Source organism: Scylla paramamosain, chromosome 15 (assembly GCF_035594125.1).
Source record: "Scylla paramamosain isolate STU-SP2022 chromosome 15, ASM3559412v1, whole genome shotgun sequence".
In the NCBI taxonomy this organism is placed as follows: Eukaryota; Metazoa; Arthropoda; class Malacostraca; order Decapoda; family Portunidae; genus Scylla; species Scylla paramamosain.
The window spans coordinates 13,323,512-13,341,011 of record NC_087165.1 but is presented as its reverse complement, the minus strand read 5'-3'; the positions used below and the strand labels follow the sequence as shown (position 1 = coordinate 13,341,011).

General features: G+C 43.2%; 1 protein-coding gene across 1 annotated transcript in view; it reads right to left on the bottom strand.

Annotated features, from left to right (window-relative positions):
* The window catches only part of LOC135107240 (protein O-mannosyl-transferase TMTC2-like), a 54,765-nt gene that overhangs the window by 20,869 nt on the left and 16,396 nt on the right, over positions 1–17,500 (bottom strand). The window contains exons 6-9 of the mRNA XM_064016900.1: positions 16,112–16,814; positions 5,086–5,200; positions 3,814–3,899; positions 3,195–3,439 (exon numbers count right to left, since the gene is read on the bottom strand). Coding sequence (XP_063872970.1) covers positions 3,195–3,439; positions 3,814–3,899; positions 5,086–5,200; positions 16,112–16,814 — 1,149 coding nt within the window. The remainder of the gene's footprint in view (positions 1–3,194; positions 3,440–3,813; positions 3,900–5,085; positions 5,201–16,111; positions 16,815–17,500) is intronic.

The window sequence follows — 17,500 nt, the reverse complement described above, 5'->3', positions numbered from 1 at the left end:
CTCTCTCTCTCTCTCTCTCTCTCTCTCTCTCTCTCTCGCTCGCTCGCTCGCTCGCTCACTCACTCACTCTTTCGTGATAGGTGTTGGAAAGAGAGAGAGAGAGAGAGAGAGAGAGAGAGAGAGAGAGAGAGAGAGAGAGAGAGAGAGAGAGAGAGAGAGAGAGAGAGAGAGAGAGAGAGAGGGAGGGAAGAAGGGGGTCAGAACCTAATATAGACTAATTACAGTAGCCAGTGATAACTGAGCAATCATTAACCAACGCCACCTGGACAAGGCAACGATAGGAAGGTGACACGCCTCCCTATCTTAACTAATGTCCCCCAGATTCCAGGGAAACTGTGAGGTAACTACGGTACTGTTACCAGGAGAGAGAGAGAGAGAGAGAGAGAGAGAGAGAGAGAGAGAGAGAGAGAGAGAGAGAGAGAGAGAGAGAGAGAGAGAGAGAGAGAGAGAGAGAGAGAGAGAGAGAGAGAGAGGGTTTATGTATATAAAAAGAAAAAAATTTATTTGTAGAGATTTTATATGTATAGTATTCCATCCATTCACACACACACACACACACACACACACACACACACACACACACACACACACACACACACACACACACACACACACACACACACACACACACACACACACACACACACACACACACACACACACACAAGATGATAATGAACAACAGGAAAAAGAACAATATCAACATTAACAAAAACAACAACAGGAACAACAACAACAACAACAACAACAACAACAACAACACTAGAGGCTAATATACATCAACCCAAAAAGTTTCAACGTAACTTACTAAAGTCTCGTATTATAGCCTTTCTTCAGTTGCCCATTAAAGCAGAATGCATTAAGCAAGTGAAAAGGTGTCAGTACAGACGTTCTCATGAAACAGTTACTTGACTGAAATCAATAAGCAACGACCACCTGCTTTTCTTGCAGCTCTTTGTGCATTAGGAGCGTTATCATATTAAACTTTACCGGTACTGTCCGTGTGAGGGAGGCAGAGTTCTTAATTGTGCACTGCATTATTTTGACTGGCGGCACTGGAAGTAGCTCTAGCATGAGTGGTGGCGGTGGTAACGGAATAAAAGGAATACGAGCAACAAAGAAAAGGTGAACGAGGAGGAAGAGAATCAATATGCCGCCGGTGACCATCAGATACACTGGCATTACAATAAAGATTCCATCAAGCGAGGGGGGCTTCTGGCCGGGAAGAATAACAAGACAGGCGCCTCGAGCTGCCTCGCGCTCCAGGAGCCAATAAGTCTCCCGGAAGGAAGAACACACCCACTCACTCCTGCACCTCTGCCTCGTTCTCTTCCTCTTTCACACGCAACACAGAACACACAGCTGTCCCAGATGATAACAGGCAAACAAAGAGTTCTACTGACACCATGAAATGAAGTTGTTATCAAATTGACTCGTTGAAAGGTAGCAGTGTTGGACTAATTATTGCTGTGAAAATTTTCACCTGTTTTGTCCTTTATATATATATATATATATATATATATATATATATATATATATATATATATATATATATATATATATATATATATATATATATATATATATATATATATATATATATATATATATATATATATATATATATATATATATATATATATATATATATATATATATATATATGAATTATGAATTGTAACGTTATCTGAAGCTGAGTCATTCATAAGTGCAGCAGGATTTCCCGCGAGCCAGATCTCCGCACCCACAGCTGCCCGGAAGCCTAGCGATCTACAGCCAAATCACTCCCGCGCCCCGAGGCAAAGTGGCCCTCATCAAAATTCTCAGCGCCACCTCACCACTCAGAAGGCTGCAGTGTGGCTCGGGGAGAGAGAGAGAGAGAGAGAGAGAGAGAGAGAGAGAGAGAGAGAGAGAGAGAGAGAGAGTACAATGTCTGACCAACGAGCGGCATTACCATCACCAGGCTACCTCACGTCATTCGTGCACCAGTCAGCTCACAGAACACCAGTAACCATCACAGGAAGCGTCGCTAATGAAGAAACAGTGTAGTAAAATCATGAATATTTCTGTGCGAAAAGCACAGCGTGTGAATAGCGGAGAAAACACTGACCGGAGAAGAGGTGATGGCTAGCGAAAATACAAGAGACTAGGTAACATTGTTGATGCGAGCAACTACACTACTTTATAGCCATGTAATTATACCAGGCAACAGGGACAGGGAAGGGGAGAGGTTGGAAGAACAGGACGAAGAAGAGGAGAAGGAAGAAAAAGAATAGGGAGAAAAGTAGGATAATAGTAGCGATAGTAAAGGAAAGAAAAAAGAATGACTAAGTTAGAGAAGGACGATAAGACAACAAAGAACTACACTCAAATTATAAAAACGTCAACAAACATGACATTACAATGGAAATCAAATAGAAGAAACAGAGAAATTCAGGAGGGAACTTGAGAGAGAGAACAAAGGAAATACTGGGAAAGCAATAAGGAAGAAGGAAAGCAGGAAAATGATGGGCACGGAAAGCCTCTTTTAAAACGTGTCAGTTAACCATAAACACTTTGAGCAGCACGTTTGCGACATCAACCGGCTGTCAGGGTGAAGGGAAGGAGGGGACCAGGAGGAGGAGGAGGAGGAGGAGGAGGAGGAGGGAGAGAAAGAGAAAGAGGAAGAAGAAGACTACAAAGAAAAAGAAGAAAAAGAAGAAGAAGAAGAAGAAGAAGAGGGAGAGGAGGAGAAAGAAAATTGCCATTATCATCACAGTAATCAGGAAATTGTAAGAGAAAGGAACATAAGGAGGGAGAAGAGAAAGGGGAAAGAGGAGGAAGAATATTATCATCACCATCCCAGCAATAAGGAGATGGTAAGAGAGAGGATGAAGGAAGGAAAAGTAAGAGGATAAGGAAAATGAAGAAGAAAAAAAAAAGAAAAGGAGGAGGGGAAATAACATCATCACAGCAACCATAAACAAACACTGCCAAAACAACAAACACTCAAAAGTCAAGGAATGAACCTAATCTATTATATGAAGAGAAGGAGAAGGGAGAAAAAAGGGAGGTAAAGAGAAAGAGAGGAAGAACAATACCACCATCACAGGAACCAAAAAACCAATATGTCACTACAAAACTCAAAGAAGAAACCTCCAATAACAGTAACCATAACCTCTACTTCACCCTCTCCAGAGACACATGACCCTCACCTGCGGCTGGTAGTGGGATGGCATCCTCTCCACGGCCTCCTGGTACACCTCGATGGCTCTCTCGAAGTGGCCGTCGTCAGCGTACAAGCGGCCCAAGTTAAAGAGCGCTGAGATCTTAGTGGACTCATGGGTACGAGGGTCCTTGAGGCCAGACCCATCCAGCTGTGAGCAGTGACGGTATACCTCGGCTGCCTCCGCCCTTTGCCCCAGCAGCCCCAGCACCAGGCCCATGTTGAGGTGCGCCACTGACGGAGGACGATGGAAAAAGTGTTGAGGTGTTTGTTTATGATATGAGGTGTGCAGTCTCTCTCTCTCTCTCTCTCTCTCTCTCTCTCTCTCTCTCTCTCTCTCTCTCTCTCTCTCTCTCTCTCTCTCTCTCTCTCTCTCTCTCTCTCTCAGTGATGAGCTCTGAATAAAGATGCACATATTTTCTCTCACATGACATTGACAATTACATTGCACTTTTAAAGGGAATGTAAATTATACCTCCTCAGCACATGAAGCCTTGAGGAAGGTCAAAAGAAGAACAAGAAAAGAATTCTCTATCGTGATAACTCAGGTGTCTGGAGAATTTCAAGGCAGTGGATCATGGGAAGGAGAGAAAGAATATTATACTCACTCGCCATCCTGGGCCGGAACTGTATCGCTAGTTTGTATTCCTGCAGCGCCTCGTGGTACCGTTTCTGCTCTTGGAAAAGTATACCTCTGTGGGAAGCAGCGAGAGAAAGAAGAAAAACATGAGTTAATAATAAAAAAAATAAATAAATAAATGACTTATCGAAGAATTGCGTTGTTCTTCAGTATCGTCTCATAGATAAACATGGAAATAGTTAAGGGAAACATAATGAAGTATTTCGTATGGTATAAATCTAAGCTATAGCAAAATTAACTTTCACAAACATATCAAAAGAAGATTCACAATATAACATTGATCTTTGCTGAAAATTAAATTAAAACTGGAAATATTGCAATCAAATACTATGCTTTAGAGTTAACTATCTTGTATACTGAAAATGTTACTATATTTTTGTCATCTTCAGAGTTACCTATAAAATATTTCCTATCCACTATTTTCAGCTCCATTCATCCATCAACATTCATCAGTTTCGTCATTTTACTCAAATTTATGCTTTCATTTACAATCTGCAATTCCTAAAAGCACTTTGTCACACCTGTCATATGTTAGTTTTCAAGATTCCAATTTTACACACCTCTCCTCTCTTCACCGTAACTCACTCTCACACTCACTATTTTTCGTCCTCCCTCTCCAATTCACTCTCACAATCACTGACTCTTACCTCCTCCCGTCATTTATTTCCGTTTTTTTCTTTTCTTTTTTTTTATTTATTTTACATTGAATCAGTTGGTTCCTTTCTCTTCCTTCTCCATCAATAAAACTTTTTAGCTTTTTTCTTCCCTATATTCAAAGTGATGCTTCCTTTCTCAGGCAAATGCATTCTCACTCTCTTCTTTCTCTCTATACATGCTCCATCTACCAGCCTTCTTTTCTCTTTACTTCTCCTTCTTTCATCTCTTTCTTCCGCTTAATCCTCTTCCCTCTTTTCCTTCCCTTCATTCATTCTTTAGCCCTTCTTTCCATTCACTCTCTTTTCTTTCCTTCATTTTCCCTCCCTCCTTCCTCTTTCCTCTCTCACTTCCTTCTTTCCTACCATCCTCCCTTATCTTTTCACTCATTCTACCTCTCTCCCTTCACTCCTTTCGCCCTTTTCTTTTTTCCTTCTCTTTTCGTTCTCTCTTTTCTGACTTCCTCCCTCGTCTTTCTGTTCAACCATTCTCCCTCCCATCTACCCTTTCTTCCTTCCTTCCTTTTTGTCAGCCCTTTATCCATTCCTCCTTTCCTTCATCTATTCCCTCACCACTCCACACTTACAGGTTATAGTGGACATCCGCCATGTTGGACCGGTAGGAGAGCGCTTTCTTGTACGCCCACTCCGCCTCCTCTTTCTTGCCTTGGGAACTGAGGATGTTGGCCAGGTTTCCGTACGCTGCAGGGGAAGAAAGAGGGAGGGTTAGTGATTGATGGAAGCAAGGCGGGGAAGGCTGCGTGTGTTTGTTGTTGGAGTTTGGAGGAGCCAGTGAAGGAGGAACAGTTTTTAGAGACGTGTGAATAAGAGAAGTGGAATGAGTGAATTGATTAAAATATGTTATGAGAATGAGGTGGGAGGCAGAGAGAGAGAGAGAGAGAGAGAGTGGAATAAAAAAATTATGAAAGATAGAATGAGTGCTGGGTATCAGGAAATTGTGTATTAATAAGAGGGAAAGATTTAAGACACAAATGCGAAATTGGTATGTGAGGCCGTGAATGAAGGAGAGACAGAGGAAGTAATAAATTGACAATGAGGTACAGAATGAATGAATAAAGATGGAGGAATTGTTGAGTGAAAGAAATTACGCGAAGTGACTCAGTAAAGGGAATGAGTGAGAATGAGGGAAATAGCAATCAGTAAAACGAAAGCGGTTTGTTAAGTCGTGAAAGATATTATAAATAATATATGTAGTAAATATTGCAATAAATAAACCAATAATTAATGATGGATAGCATTTGATAGAACACAAAGGAACTCTTTTGTGTGTGTGTGTGTGTGTGTGTGTGTGTGTGTGTGTGTGTGTGTATACATTTACGCACACATACAACGAGATTTATGTACAGAAAAACAAAAACTTAAAGGAGAGAGAAAAAAAAACTATACCATCACTCTGCCAGTAAACGTAGACCACCATAAAAAAATAAGAAAATAAAAAAAGAGGACACCCAAATTACATATTATGAATCGATAAATAAAAATTGACGTTAATTCTTTTTTGGGCATTGCACGGAGTTTATAAAGTCAGGTGACATATTGCCCAATTAGTGGAAGGAGGCTTTTAATCATAGTACACGTAGAAGAGGAGGAAGAGAGAGAGAGAGAGAGGAAGAGGACAGACTGGTTGGTGCCTTCACGTATATAAGAATCGATCGCTCTGTCTTTGGAAACTTTTACGATGCATAAAGCGAGAGAGAAAAAAGGTTGTTAGTTTCAGCCAATAAATAAGGAAGGTGATGGAAGGTAAGCTGTATAATTTTTACTCATAATTCGAGGTTTTTCTCTTTCTCCGCCTAGCACCTCCTCTCTCTCTCTCTCTCTCTCTCTCTCTCTCTCTCTCTCTCTCTCTCTCTCTCTCTCATAAGCACACACACACGAGAGAGAGAGAGAGAGAGAGAGAGAGAGAGAGAGAGAGAGAGAGAGAGAGAGAGAGAGAGAGAGAGAGAGAGAGAGAGAGAGAGAGAGAGAGAGAATGGGATATATGTAAATCATTATTATTTAGCACACTTCCCTTCCTTTCCAGGTGAGCTGAGCGATGGACGGACACACACACACACACACACACACACACACACACACACACACACACACACACACACACACACACACACACACACACCAAGGAGTCAGTCGTCCCGGGCCGGCAGGAACACACAAACAGACGCACGGACGGACGGACAAGCAGACAGACTGGTGCGGGAGGTCAACTCGAGGGTGAGGGAAAGATGTACTACAGGTCGCCTCTTCGTCTTCCTCCTCCCTCCTCTTCCTTCACCCCATAATCACTACTTCTCTCATACACCGCCACCAACACTCCCTCTTCTCTTCCTTCCTCCTTCCTTCTTTTTTTCGTGCTGTAGCGTCTTTCCTCTTCCTTTTCCTCGCTTTTTTTGAGATTTTATGTTTTTATTCACTTGGGATAAGGAATCGTAGGCTAACATGCAATTTTAAGTTTTGTAATGTCTTTATAAACCAACAAGTATGAATTTTGTCTTTGCTCTTCGTGTGTTTCTATGTTACTTGTCTTACGTCTGTCTCATATGTTTCTGCCCCTCGTCTTCCTCTTCGTCTTCATTTTTTATTCCATCTCATAAATTCCTTCAATCTGAGACCTAACCCCTGTCCCTTCCTCCTTCCTCTCCTTCCCTCCTTTTCTTCCTACAAATTGGTGATTCCTGTTCCTCTCATCTCTTCTTCCTTCCCTTGCCAGCTTCTCTCCCTCCATCCATATACTTCCTCCCTCCCCTCCTCCCACCCACCACCTACCAGCTACTGTTCATTCTTTAGTTCAAGCCTTTTGTGTCTCTCCTTCTCGCCTCATCTTGTACTCTGGAAGCATAGAGGAGCAAAGGAGACTGACAGCCTGGCATGTACAAGTTCCATCCATTTGCCTGTCGTTTCTTAATGGTTCTGAGGAGCGTTTTGTCGATTGGTGTGTGGGGCACTAGAGAAAAGAAAGAGAGACGGAGAGAGAGGGAGAGGATGAGTGTTTGGCGTCCCCCGTCTGTTCCGTAGTTCCCGTGTGAGTTAGGGATATAATTACCGGTGCAACAGGGAGCCATATAAATGCTAATAGCTTCTGACTCCTCGCCCAAGACCCAACAGACCGTCTGGTGCCCCCGACTCGCGTGTGTTTGTTGTCTGGAGTCGTCAGCGTATAGGTAGCTGATGGAAGAGTCGCCCTCGCACTCTAGAAGAGCTAATGTATTGCCAAAGGAGGGGAAGCATAAAGAAGAGTCTTGGCATGTGAATTGAAGTGTGGAGATGTATTTGTGTCTCTTACGTGTTGCTATACAGGAACAAGAAGGGAGTATGCAATGCAAGTGTTAGGTTTAGTGTGGTATTGTAATTTACGTGTTATCAGACTGACTTAACAATGGAATAAACGTTAAGAATAAGAATAATGCGGTGAAAAGAGCGTTTTTAGGCAAGCTGGTGGTATTAATGATAGGTCCAGTAGTTGATGCGTATTATAACAACAAAGAGATATGAAATGCAGGTGTTAGGTTAAGGGTGACATCGTGATTTACGTGTGTTATGAGATTCGCTTATCATTGAGATTAACAGAAGGAATAAGAGCAGCAAATCGAAAATGAGCGTTACAAGTTAGTGATCAAAATAAATAAACTAAATAATTCAAGAGTATCATGACAACAACTTAGCATTGAAATTAACACTAAGAATGAAAACAATGAAGCAAAAAGAGCGACGTTAAACAAGTGGTCATGATAGCAGGTGTACTGTGGTGTACTATGACACTATACTTGACGGTCACTGCTTGCCTAAACTTGCGAGTACCGGGGACTATTCCTTCTTTGCTGAAATATGCACTTGAAATAAGAACAACGAGGCGGAAAGGGCGCTAGTAAAGAGGTGATCAGTAATTATACAGTAGTCGTAATGGTGGTGGTGCTGGTGGTGGTGGCGGGTTGGTGCGACGGTTTGGCGCCTGACCTGCACCACACCGCCTCCCTATCTCACGCTGGTCTGTGCCGAGTCATGATCTGTCACAGTTTCCTGGCGTGTAAGTCCATAACGCGTGGGCAAAATTTTAAAGGTTGCAAGAATTCCGGTTAGATTTCGGGGAGTCGAGTGAATCTTATATGCATTTTAATTAAAGAAAAGATGATTTGAATCTCGAACGTGTCAATGGTGAGCGTTTAATTTTAATTTTACGACCTACCTTAACAGACGGGATGCGCTGAATCATCATAGGTAATGCATTGGAGGTCAGTCCACCTTCATATCGAGAAGTGTAACCTTGAAGTATAATTATGATATTCCTGCTCTGCTTGTCATGTTTATTCTTCTGCATTGCTCCCGAAATTTGCTTCGTTAAAAGTAAAGTAAACTCGGCAGGAAACCACGAATATGTTTCTGCCAGCACTGCAGCCACTAATTCATAAATATGATATTACGAAGGCATAACGTAAAATCATTAACTTTGGCCAATGTTTGCTTGGTTAATGCTTGGTGTAAGAAGCATGTTATTTAATTAATCATACATGGAACAAACACCCAATTAAATACAGGATAATACCATCAGAACGCAAGCATGCCGTATGTTCTTGCTGCAGAAGTTAATTAAATTATTACCTTTGCTTCTCACTCGTTCATTTCTGCAACGGAGGAACACTAAACACAATGAACACAAAGAACAAAACCCTGCCCATCTTTACAATATTATGTTACAAGAGTTCACTTTATTTATCGGTGCGTGGAAGGACGTGATAACTGAACCTTTCTCACGTTTTATTGCCTCGTTTGAAATATTTTCCTTCAAGCAGAGGGTCATTAAACGCTGAGCAATGGATAAGAGAACGAAGCGGAGAAAATTAAGGGAATGGTAAAAGAATTATGAAATTGTAGTACATAATAGAGGCCTTGCCAATGACGTTTTTGCATGACTAGAAAGAGAGTGTACTTGTATATGTGGGATGCTGTTCGGATAAACGCAGTCTGAGGAAGTGACAGTGGCGAGAAATCCTTTGATGTGAAACAAAATAATAAATAAAATAATGCATAGGAGCATAAAGAATGAATGTATGATGATATAAGAGAAAGAATGTAAAATAATTAGGTATATGAACCAAGAATAATTAATTTGACATTACAGGATATAATAAAGAAAATTATAATATACTAATGCATGGAAGTACGAATTTTTATGGTATATGAAGTGAGGGAGTGATTGAGTGAGCTAGTGGAAAAAAAAACAAAAAAAAACGAGTACACCAGTGAGTGAGTGAAAGAGTAAATGTGAGTCAGTGCGTGGGTGAGAGAAAGTAAGTGAATCACATACAACAAAAGAAACCAGTTAACATTCTAATTAAATGAGTAAAGGAATGAGTGATATGAAATTTTTGGAGGATATAGATCAGTGAATTAGAGAATGAGTGAATAAATCAAGATAAATCAATGAATAAGTTATAAAAATTAGAAAAGCGAGTGAATCATTGAGCGAAGAGTGAGCAAGAGTGAATGAGTGAGAGGCTGAGTGAGTGAGTGAAGGAGCACGGGTAGTGGGGTGGTCCTCGCTGAACGGACGGACAGGTCGGCCGAAATGCTAATGCAAAGGTAATTATCCGAACCTGCCGGGAACGTTTGGCTCCGAACTAATAGAAGGCTTGGGCCGGAAGGCAAGAATTACACGTACATGTCCGCATATGTGTGTGTGTGTGTGTGTGTGTGTGTGTGTGTGTGTGTGTGTGTGTGTGTGTGTGTGTGTGTGTGTGTGTGTGTGTGTGTGTGTGTGTGTGTGTGTGCACGTTTCACCGTAATATTTGTACGGGTCATATATTTGTTTTTTTAATTTCTCTAGTTTACAGTTTGTGAAGGATTTTATGTGATTAGTTGTTGTTGTCGTTGTTGTTGTTGTTGTTGTTGTTGTTGTTGTTGTTGTTGTTGTTGTTGTTGTTCTTGTCGTCATCACAACTGCCACTATCACCACCATCCTCATTATCGTCTTTATTATCATCATTATCATCATCATCATCATCACTATTTCACTTTGTAATCATAATTTTGCCACAAAATCAATACATTGTTACATAATCCAAATATTTAACAAAACGGAAATATGGAAGGAGAGAGAGAGAGAGAGAGAGAGAGAGAGAGAGAGAGAGAGAGAGAGAGAGAGAGAGAGAGAGAGAGAGAGAGAGAGAGAGAGAGAGAGAGAGAGACTGACTTCGCAATTTTATGCAAATCTCTCAGTGTTGCTCTAGCCTCTCCCACTTCACCTGTATGATTCATGTCCTATCATTATTATCATTTCCTGTATCTCTCTCTTTCTGCTTTGTGCCGTGCTTTCTCCCCGGCCTCCATAAGCCTTCCCCTTCCACCTACACACACACACACACACACACACACACACACACACACACACACACACACACACACACACACACACACCCTTGCATCTAGGAATAAAAGACAATATGTACTTTCGTTGAAGAGTCTTCGAAGGTATTAACTCATTCATATTTCCAACACCAGCCTTTCCTTCTCTCCTACCTCAGTTATTTTTCTCCGTCTTACAGGAAGGAAATATACACAAAGGTGGAGAAAAGCTTTAAAATCCTAAGTGAGAAGTAACAAAGAGAGTGAGGTAATGAGAGAAAATGACACTTCTGGTGGCAAGGAATCTCCAACCTGGACTGTCCACTCATCGCCTTCTTTCCTTCCTTCACTCGCTCATTTATTCATTCACTGGCAAGGAGCCGATTAAAGGGAAAATTGGGAGTTCGGAATACGTTGAATGTTTTCATTCTTGTTGTTGGTGTCATTATCAAAGCTATTATTATTATTATTATTATTATTATTATTATTATTATTATTATTATTATTATTATTATTATAAATAATATTATTATTATTATCATTGTTAATTATCATTATTTTATTATTATTATTATTATTGTTATTATAATAGTGATAACAGATAACGGTGTGTTTTTTTTTTTTTAAGAAAGGTTCAAGTAGATGATGTCATTCTCTCTCTCTCTCTCTCTCTCTCTCTCTCTCTCTCTCTCTCTCTCTCTCTCTCTCTCTCTCTCTCTCTCTCTCTCTCTGTCGAATATCCAATCAATTCAACGTAATATGCTTAATTGTTTTCTTGTTTTAGTTTTAGATTTAGTTTCTACCACCGACCGCATTATTTTGAGTACTCATAGGTGCTACACGAGACACTAATATCCACCGAAACCTAAGTCATCCACGAACGGGTTAAAATGTACGGGTTAAACGAACGCGGTTAAACGAACGGGTTAAAAGTTTTTTTCGACACAAGGGTCAGCAGTCACCGCACTCTTATGCACAGACCAGAAAACATAACATCAAACAACTGCACTGCTGGAGAAGGACAGATGGTGTGACAGATATAAAGAGGGACAGAGTGAGAAAATTATGAAGAGCCATTATAAGACGAGCAGGGAAAAAGAGGGTGGGAAGAAGAGGAGGAAGAGGAAGATGAGGACGAATACGAGAAGAAACAGGAGGAGGAGAAGGAATGGGGAAGACATGTATTTATGAGAAGGAAAAGAACGATGACAACGATGATGATGAGGACAGGGGAAACTAAAAACAGGAGGATAAAGGAGAATGAAGGCGTAAGAAGAGGATGAAGACAAGGACAAGGACAACGATGGGGAAGAAGAAGACGAGTAGGAAAAGAGAATGAGAGTAATGAAACACATGGAAAGAAAAGGAGAAGGATGATGACACCTACAAAAATAAATATGAAGAAGACTAGTAAAAAAAAGTAGGAAAATAAAAGAGAAAAAATAAAGGCCTTGGAGAGAGAGAGAGAGAGAGAGAGAGAGAGAGAGAGAGAGAGAGAGAGAGAGAGAGAGAGAGAGAGAGTAAGGAGGAAAAAGAGGAAGGCACGCACGCACGCAGGAGTCAAAAACCTCACCAACTCACCAACCAATCAAACTAAAAGAAACGCATTGCTTTGACCCGCTGCCCAAGGTCATTTTGAAGCGAGTAAGTGACTGAGAGAGAGAGAGAGAGAGAGAGAGAGAGAGAGAGAGAGAGAGAGAGAGAGAGAGAGAGAGAGAGAGAGAGAGAGAGAGAGAGAGAGAGAGAGAAGGAAGGGGGGCAAAGGGAGTCAGTCTCAGTCTACAGTGCGGCGGTGGGTAGTGGGCCTGATCACTGGGTAGTTAAAAAGAGCTAAATGAGCATTCCGGCGGGGCACACTCGCTCGTGATAACTGGGTGTTGCGACAAAGACGGAGGAGCCATGCGCAGTTCTAGAATGGCGAGGCAGCCCCCACCACACGCAACCGACGCAGTAATTATTTTCTTGCATGATTGCGCCCTCCCGAAAGTGTCTTCACGAGCAGGCAAGTAAGGGATGTGGAGAATGCATAGGAGGAGTAGGAGGAGGAGGTGGGCTGAGAGGAGTAGTAGTGGGGAGGTTAGAAGAGGAGGAAAAAGAGTATTATCATCAGATGGACGATGACACTAGATATGTTCATAGTGGGTTAAAGGAAAAGGAAGAGAATTAAGACAAAGGTGAAAAGAGGATGAGAAAGAAACGTTCTAAATTGCGATAAACATTCCTCTTCCTCTTTTCTCTCTCTTTCTCATGCACTCACTCTTTCTTCCTCTTTTCCTTTTTTCCCCATCCTTTTTCCGTTTTCTTTTATGGCTCGTCATGGAAACACCGCCATCAACTTCTTTTTTTCCTCAATTTATCATGGAGTTTTGCATCTTTTTATGACGGATACGTGCTTGCCTGCCTCCATCATTTTGTCTGTCTGTTTATTTCTTTTTATGTCTGTCTGCCTGCTTACGTGTATGTGTATGTATGTATATCTGTATGTATGGCTGTATGCATGTTACAGTATGTTTATTGGAGTTCCATGGGTATGTCTATTTGTCTAGCTTTGTATGTCTGTATGTTTCCTTGGCTCCTCTCTCTCTCTCTCTCTCTCTCTCTCTCTCTCTCTCTCTCTCTCTCTCTCTCTCTCTCTCTCTCTCTCTCTAGCTGTATTTTTCCTCAACTTGCTGTGATTATCTCTGCGTTATGACACTTAAACAATGGTCAGTCTAATTATCCTTCATAAACAACACTTCGCTGCATAAAACAACGAAGGAATTAACTTTATGACGGATGAAAACACATGGTCTTTTTATTTACCGCGTGTGTGTGTGTCTGTGTGTCTGTGTGTGTGTGTGTGTGTGTGTGTGTGTGTGTGTAATGGGTGATAAAGTACGTACGTGAGCGTCTTTTGGATGTATCTCCTTTTACGAGCATGACTGAAGATCGCCAAGCTCCGCGGTGTATCTCTCCCTTGTATCAGTATATTTGCACATGCGCGTTAGAGAAAAGCGTGCGTATTATTTTTGTTCTCGCCAGCGCAGACAGCCGAGGCGGGGTCGCATCAGTGTATATGTATTTCTTTGTAAATATGTAAATGCTTGTCTAAAATAAATGAGCAGAATGGACCCCGCACTTGAATACTAGTAAGTCTCTCTCTCTCTCTCTCTCTCTCTCTCTCTCTCTCTCGTATCTCTCTCTCTCTCTCTCTCTCTCTCTCTCTCTCTAGCCGTGGTGCGTGACTTTCCCCCCTCGTTATTCAAATACACCTCCGTGCCTCAAGTTCCCTGAATTTCAATAGATCATAAACGTATAATTTTAACCACTTGCCACTCCCCGCGGGCCAGCCACATCCCCAACCACATCCCCGACCACGCATTCAGCTACATCCCCAGCCACATCCTTAGAGAGAGAGAGGAGAGAGGGAGAGGGACTAGAGGGTATACGATCACTTGTGTAATCTGTATTATTTACTTCGTGTCTTCGCTCTGATATCGGTTCGTCACGCACCTCTCTCTCTCTCTCTCTCTCTCTCTCTCTCTCTCTCTCTCTCTCTCTCTCTCTCTCTCTCTCTCTCTCTCTCTCTCTCTGCCCATTCCTATCCTTGCCTGACTTTCTCCTCCTTCTCATCTTTTCCTTCCTCCTCCTCCTCCTCCTCCTCCTCCTCCTCCTCCTCCTCCTCCTCCTCCTCCGCTTTACCTTTCTCCTCTTCCTTTTCCAGTTACTACTACTCCTTTTCCTTCTCCTCTTCAGCCTTCCTCCTACTTCTTTTCTTCTCTTCAGCTTTCCTCCTTCCACTCTTCACCCTTCCTCCTACTCCTCTTTAGCCTTCCTGCTATTCTTCTTAAGCTCTCCTCCTCCTCCTCCTCCTCCTCCTCCTCCTCCTCCTTCTACTCCTTTCTCCCAATCCTCATTCTTAATTCTAATCCTTCTTTTCGTTCCTTCCCCCCGTCGCTCCTCCTTCTTCTTCTCCTCCTCCTCTTCAGTCTTCCTTTTGCTACTCCTCCTCCTCCTACTTCTTCTTCCTTTCCTTCCTATAGACTGTACGGAAAGTCTTTACCTCTGTGCCCTCCTAGTAGCGTCATGTGTACCTTCCTAGTGCATATGAGGGTGAATGTGACAGGGTTATATGTATCTCCCTTCATGTTACAATAGATACGCTACATTATGAGTCTTTGTCTGTTATTTCGTGTGTATGTGTGATTTTGTTAATGCTTTCGTTCTTTCATCTTTAAGAGTCGCCGTTAAGAGTCGTCATATTGCATTTTTAGTTGCGTGAAGTTAGCAATATTGGAAAAGGGTAACTAAAGGAAATATGTTTGAAGTACATTAAATATATAGAGATGTGAGGCAATGTGCTGATTTCCAGTTGTTTGAAGAAAAGAAAGCAAATCAGAAACACTCTCGCTCTCCCTTACTCCACCTACTCAAACGAGAGAGAGAGAGAGAGAGAGAGAGAGAGAGAGAGAGAGAGAGAGAGAGAGAGAGAGAGAGAGAGAGAGAGAGAGAGAGAGAGAGAGAGACCATTGCCATCACCACCACGGATCTCTCTCTCTCTCTCTCTCTCTCTCTCTCTCTCTCTCTCTCTCTCTCTCTCTCTCTCTCTCTCTCTCTCTCTCTCTCTTACTCCCTGTGTCTTCCACCCCATTAATGCCCAGAAATATGCAAGGCTCATGAAGAAAAGCCAGACTTAGCAAGGGTCGGCGTCCTTTGTCTAATCTCCTTATGTAAACTCTCTAATGAAATAATTACTGTGTCACTCCCAACGGCCCCTTATATGTTGCTCCTCCTGCCGGGGTAGCGACGAGGTGAGTGAAGGAGGAAGGAGGCAGGGGAAGAAGCTGAAGGAAGGTCAGAAAGTGTGGAATAGGGAGATGAGGAAAGACGAGTAAGAAGTGGAAAAAACAAATGAGTGAGGATGTGTGTGTTGGGATTGTGAGGGGGAGGGGAGGGGGAGGGAAGGTCTGTCTATCTGAGGAGAGCGTGGGAGGAGAGAAGATCTAAGTTGATTAAGGATGTAAAACTCTCTCTCTCTCTCTCTCTCTCTCTCTCTCTCTCTCTCTCTCTCTCTCTCTCTCTCTCTCTCTCCTTTCCCAATTGCAGAAGGTCTAAAAGAAACTGCTGAATGTTTTTATCGTTGTATTACTGCTTTAGGATTAATTATGGGAAGATATCATGAAACCTCTCATCCTGAGTGTGTGTGTGTGTGTGTGTGTGTGTGTGTGTGTGCCTGACCGTGTGTGAGTGGACGAGGGGAGGCCGGATACTTACCCTTGGGCGGATTAATGGCGATGCCTGAGCGGTAGAGGTTCTCCTCGGTGGCCCAGTCGTGGTTCCTGTTCCACGTGCGGACCGAGAAGAGGACGAAGAGTACCACGAGCGCTGCCTGCACCACCCGGCGGGCGCGGACAGTGCGCGCCCGCGCGTAGAGGAGGTGTGCGCCCCATGACACCAGGAGACACACGCCCATGGAGGGGATGTAGAGGATGCGTTCCGCCACCACGAAGCCCACGTAGAAAAAGAGATTTGTGGCTGGCAGGAACGGGAGGATGATGAGGGCGAGTGCCATGATGGTCACGTCACCGGTGGTGGTCGACTCGCCTCCTCCCACATCTTCCCCCGGGCGTCGACGCCGCAGGGCCAACAGCGAGGCCAGCGCCAGGAGGCCCAGGGAGGCGTACAGGGCCATTGAGGCCAAGTTTCTGGGGTCCGCCAGGGACGTCACCAAGGGAATGGCCTCCATGGACCAGTCGAAGGACAGGGTGTAGGGGCAGAGCAGCAGCCACACGTTGAAGGCCGGCAGGAAGAAGAAAGTGAGCGCCCGCACCCCTGATGACTCACAGTCCGCCGCCGGGTTATCCGCTGGGGCGAACTCCGGCGGCTGCGAACCCATAATGGCGAGACGGAAGGAGAGGAGCACGAGGAGCGCCACCCCGAGGCCGGCCAGGCCCTCCGCCACCCCGCGGTGACGGCGCTGCGGAGAGAAAAACAGGACTTAGAACAGCGGCCGGGACAGTCTGCAGAAGAACTCCTGCCAATAAGCATTTTACTCCTTCTTAGGAAGGAGGGTCATGCCGAATTATCCTCAAACACTGCCATTACCCCACAATTACCTTATGCAATAGCTTCAAATACCCTAATGAAGCGCCAGGTGCTGAGTTAGTATGATTGGATCACGCCAAATTACTATCATCAGAACACACATACATCGACAGGGGCAAAGATGCTCTCATGTTAAGCCTACATCATCTACCCTGTGCTGAGCGGCCGGACTGTGGTCTGTTGTTAACAGGAAGCTGGTCAAAACTTGTGCTCTGCTGATCACTTTCTCCCTCTTCCAACAAGGCGCCGCTGCACCACCCTCCTCCATCAGTCATCGGTGCACATGTTATTACTCCGTAATTCTAAACGCTACACGACATAATCCCAAGGAAACTTTTAATTATATTATTCATTATTAAAGTTTTCAGACTGAAATTTACGAGGCGAGGCCCCCCGCTGCACGCCGGGCTCGTGGCGCATACTGTGCCTCGCGGCGCCGCTCGCTCCCTCCCCATGGTATTATCTCTTCCTGCTATTTCAAACAGGAATCTCGAGTGTGCATAAAAAGGGTCATAACAATAAATAAAGAAACAATAACAGATAAGGTGCCCCATATAT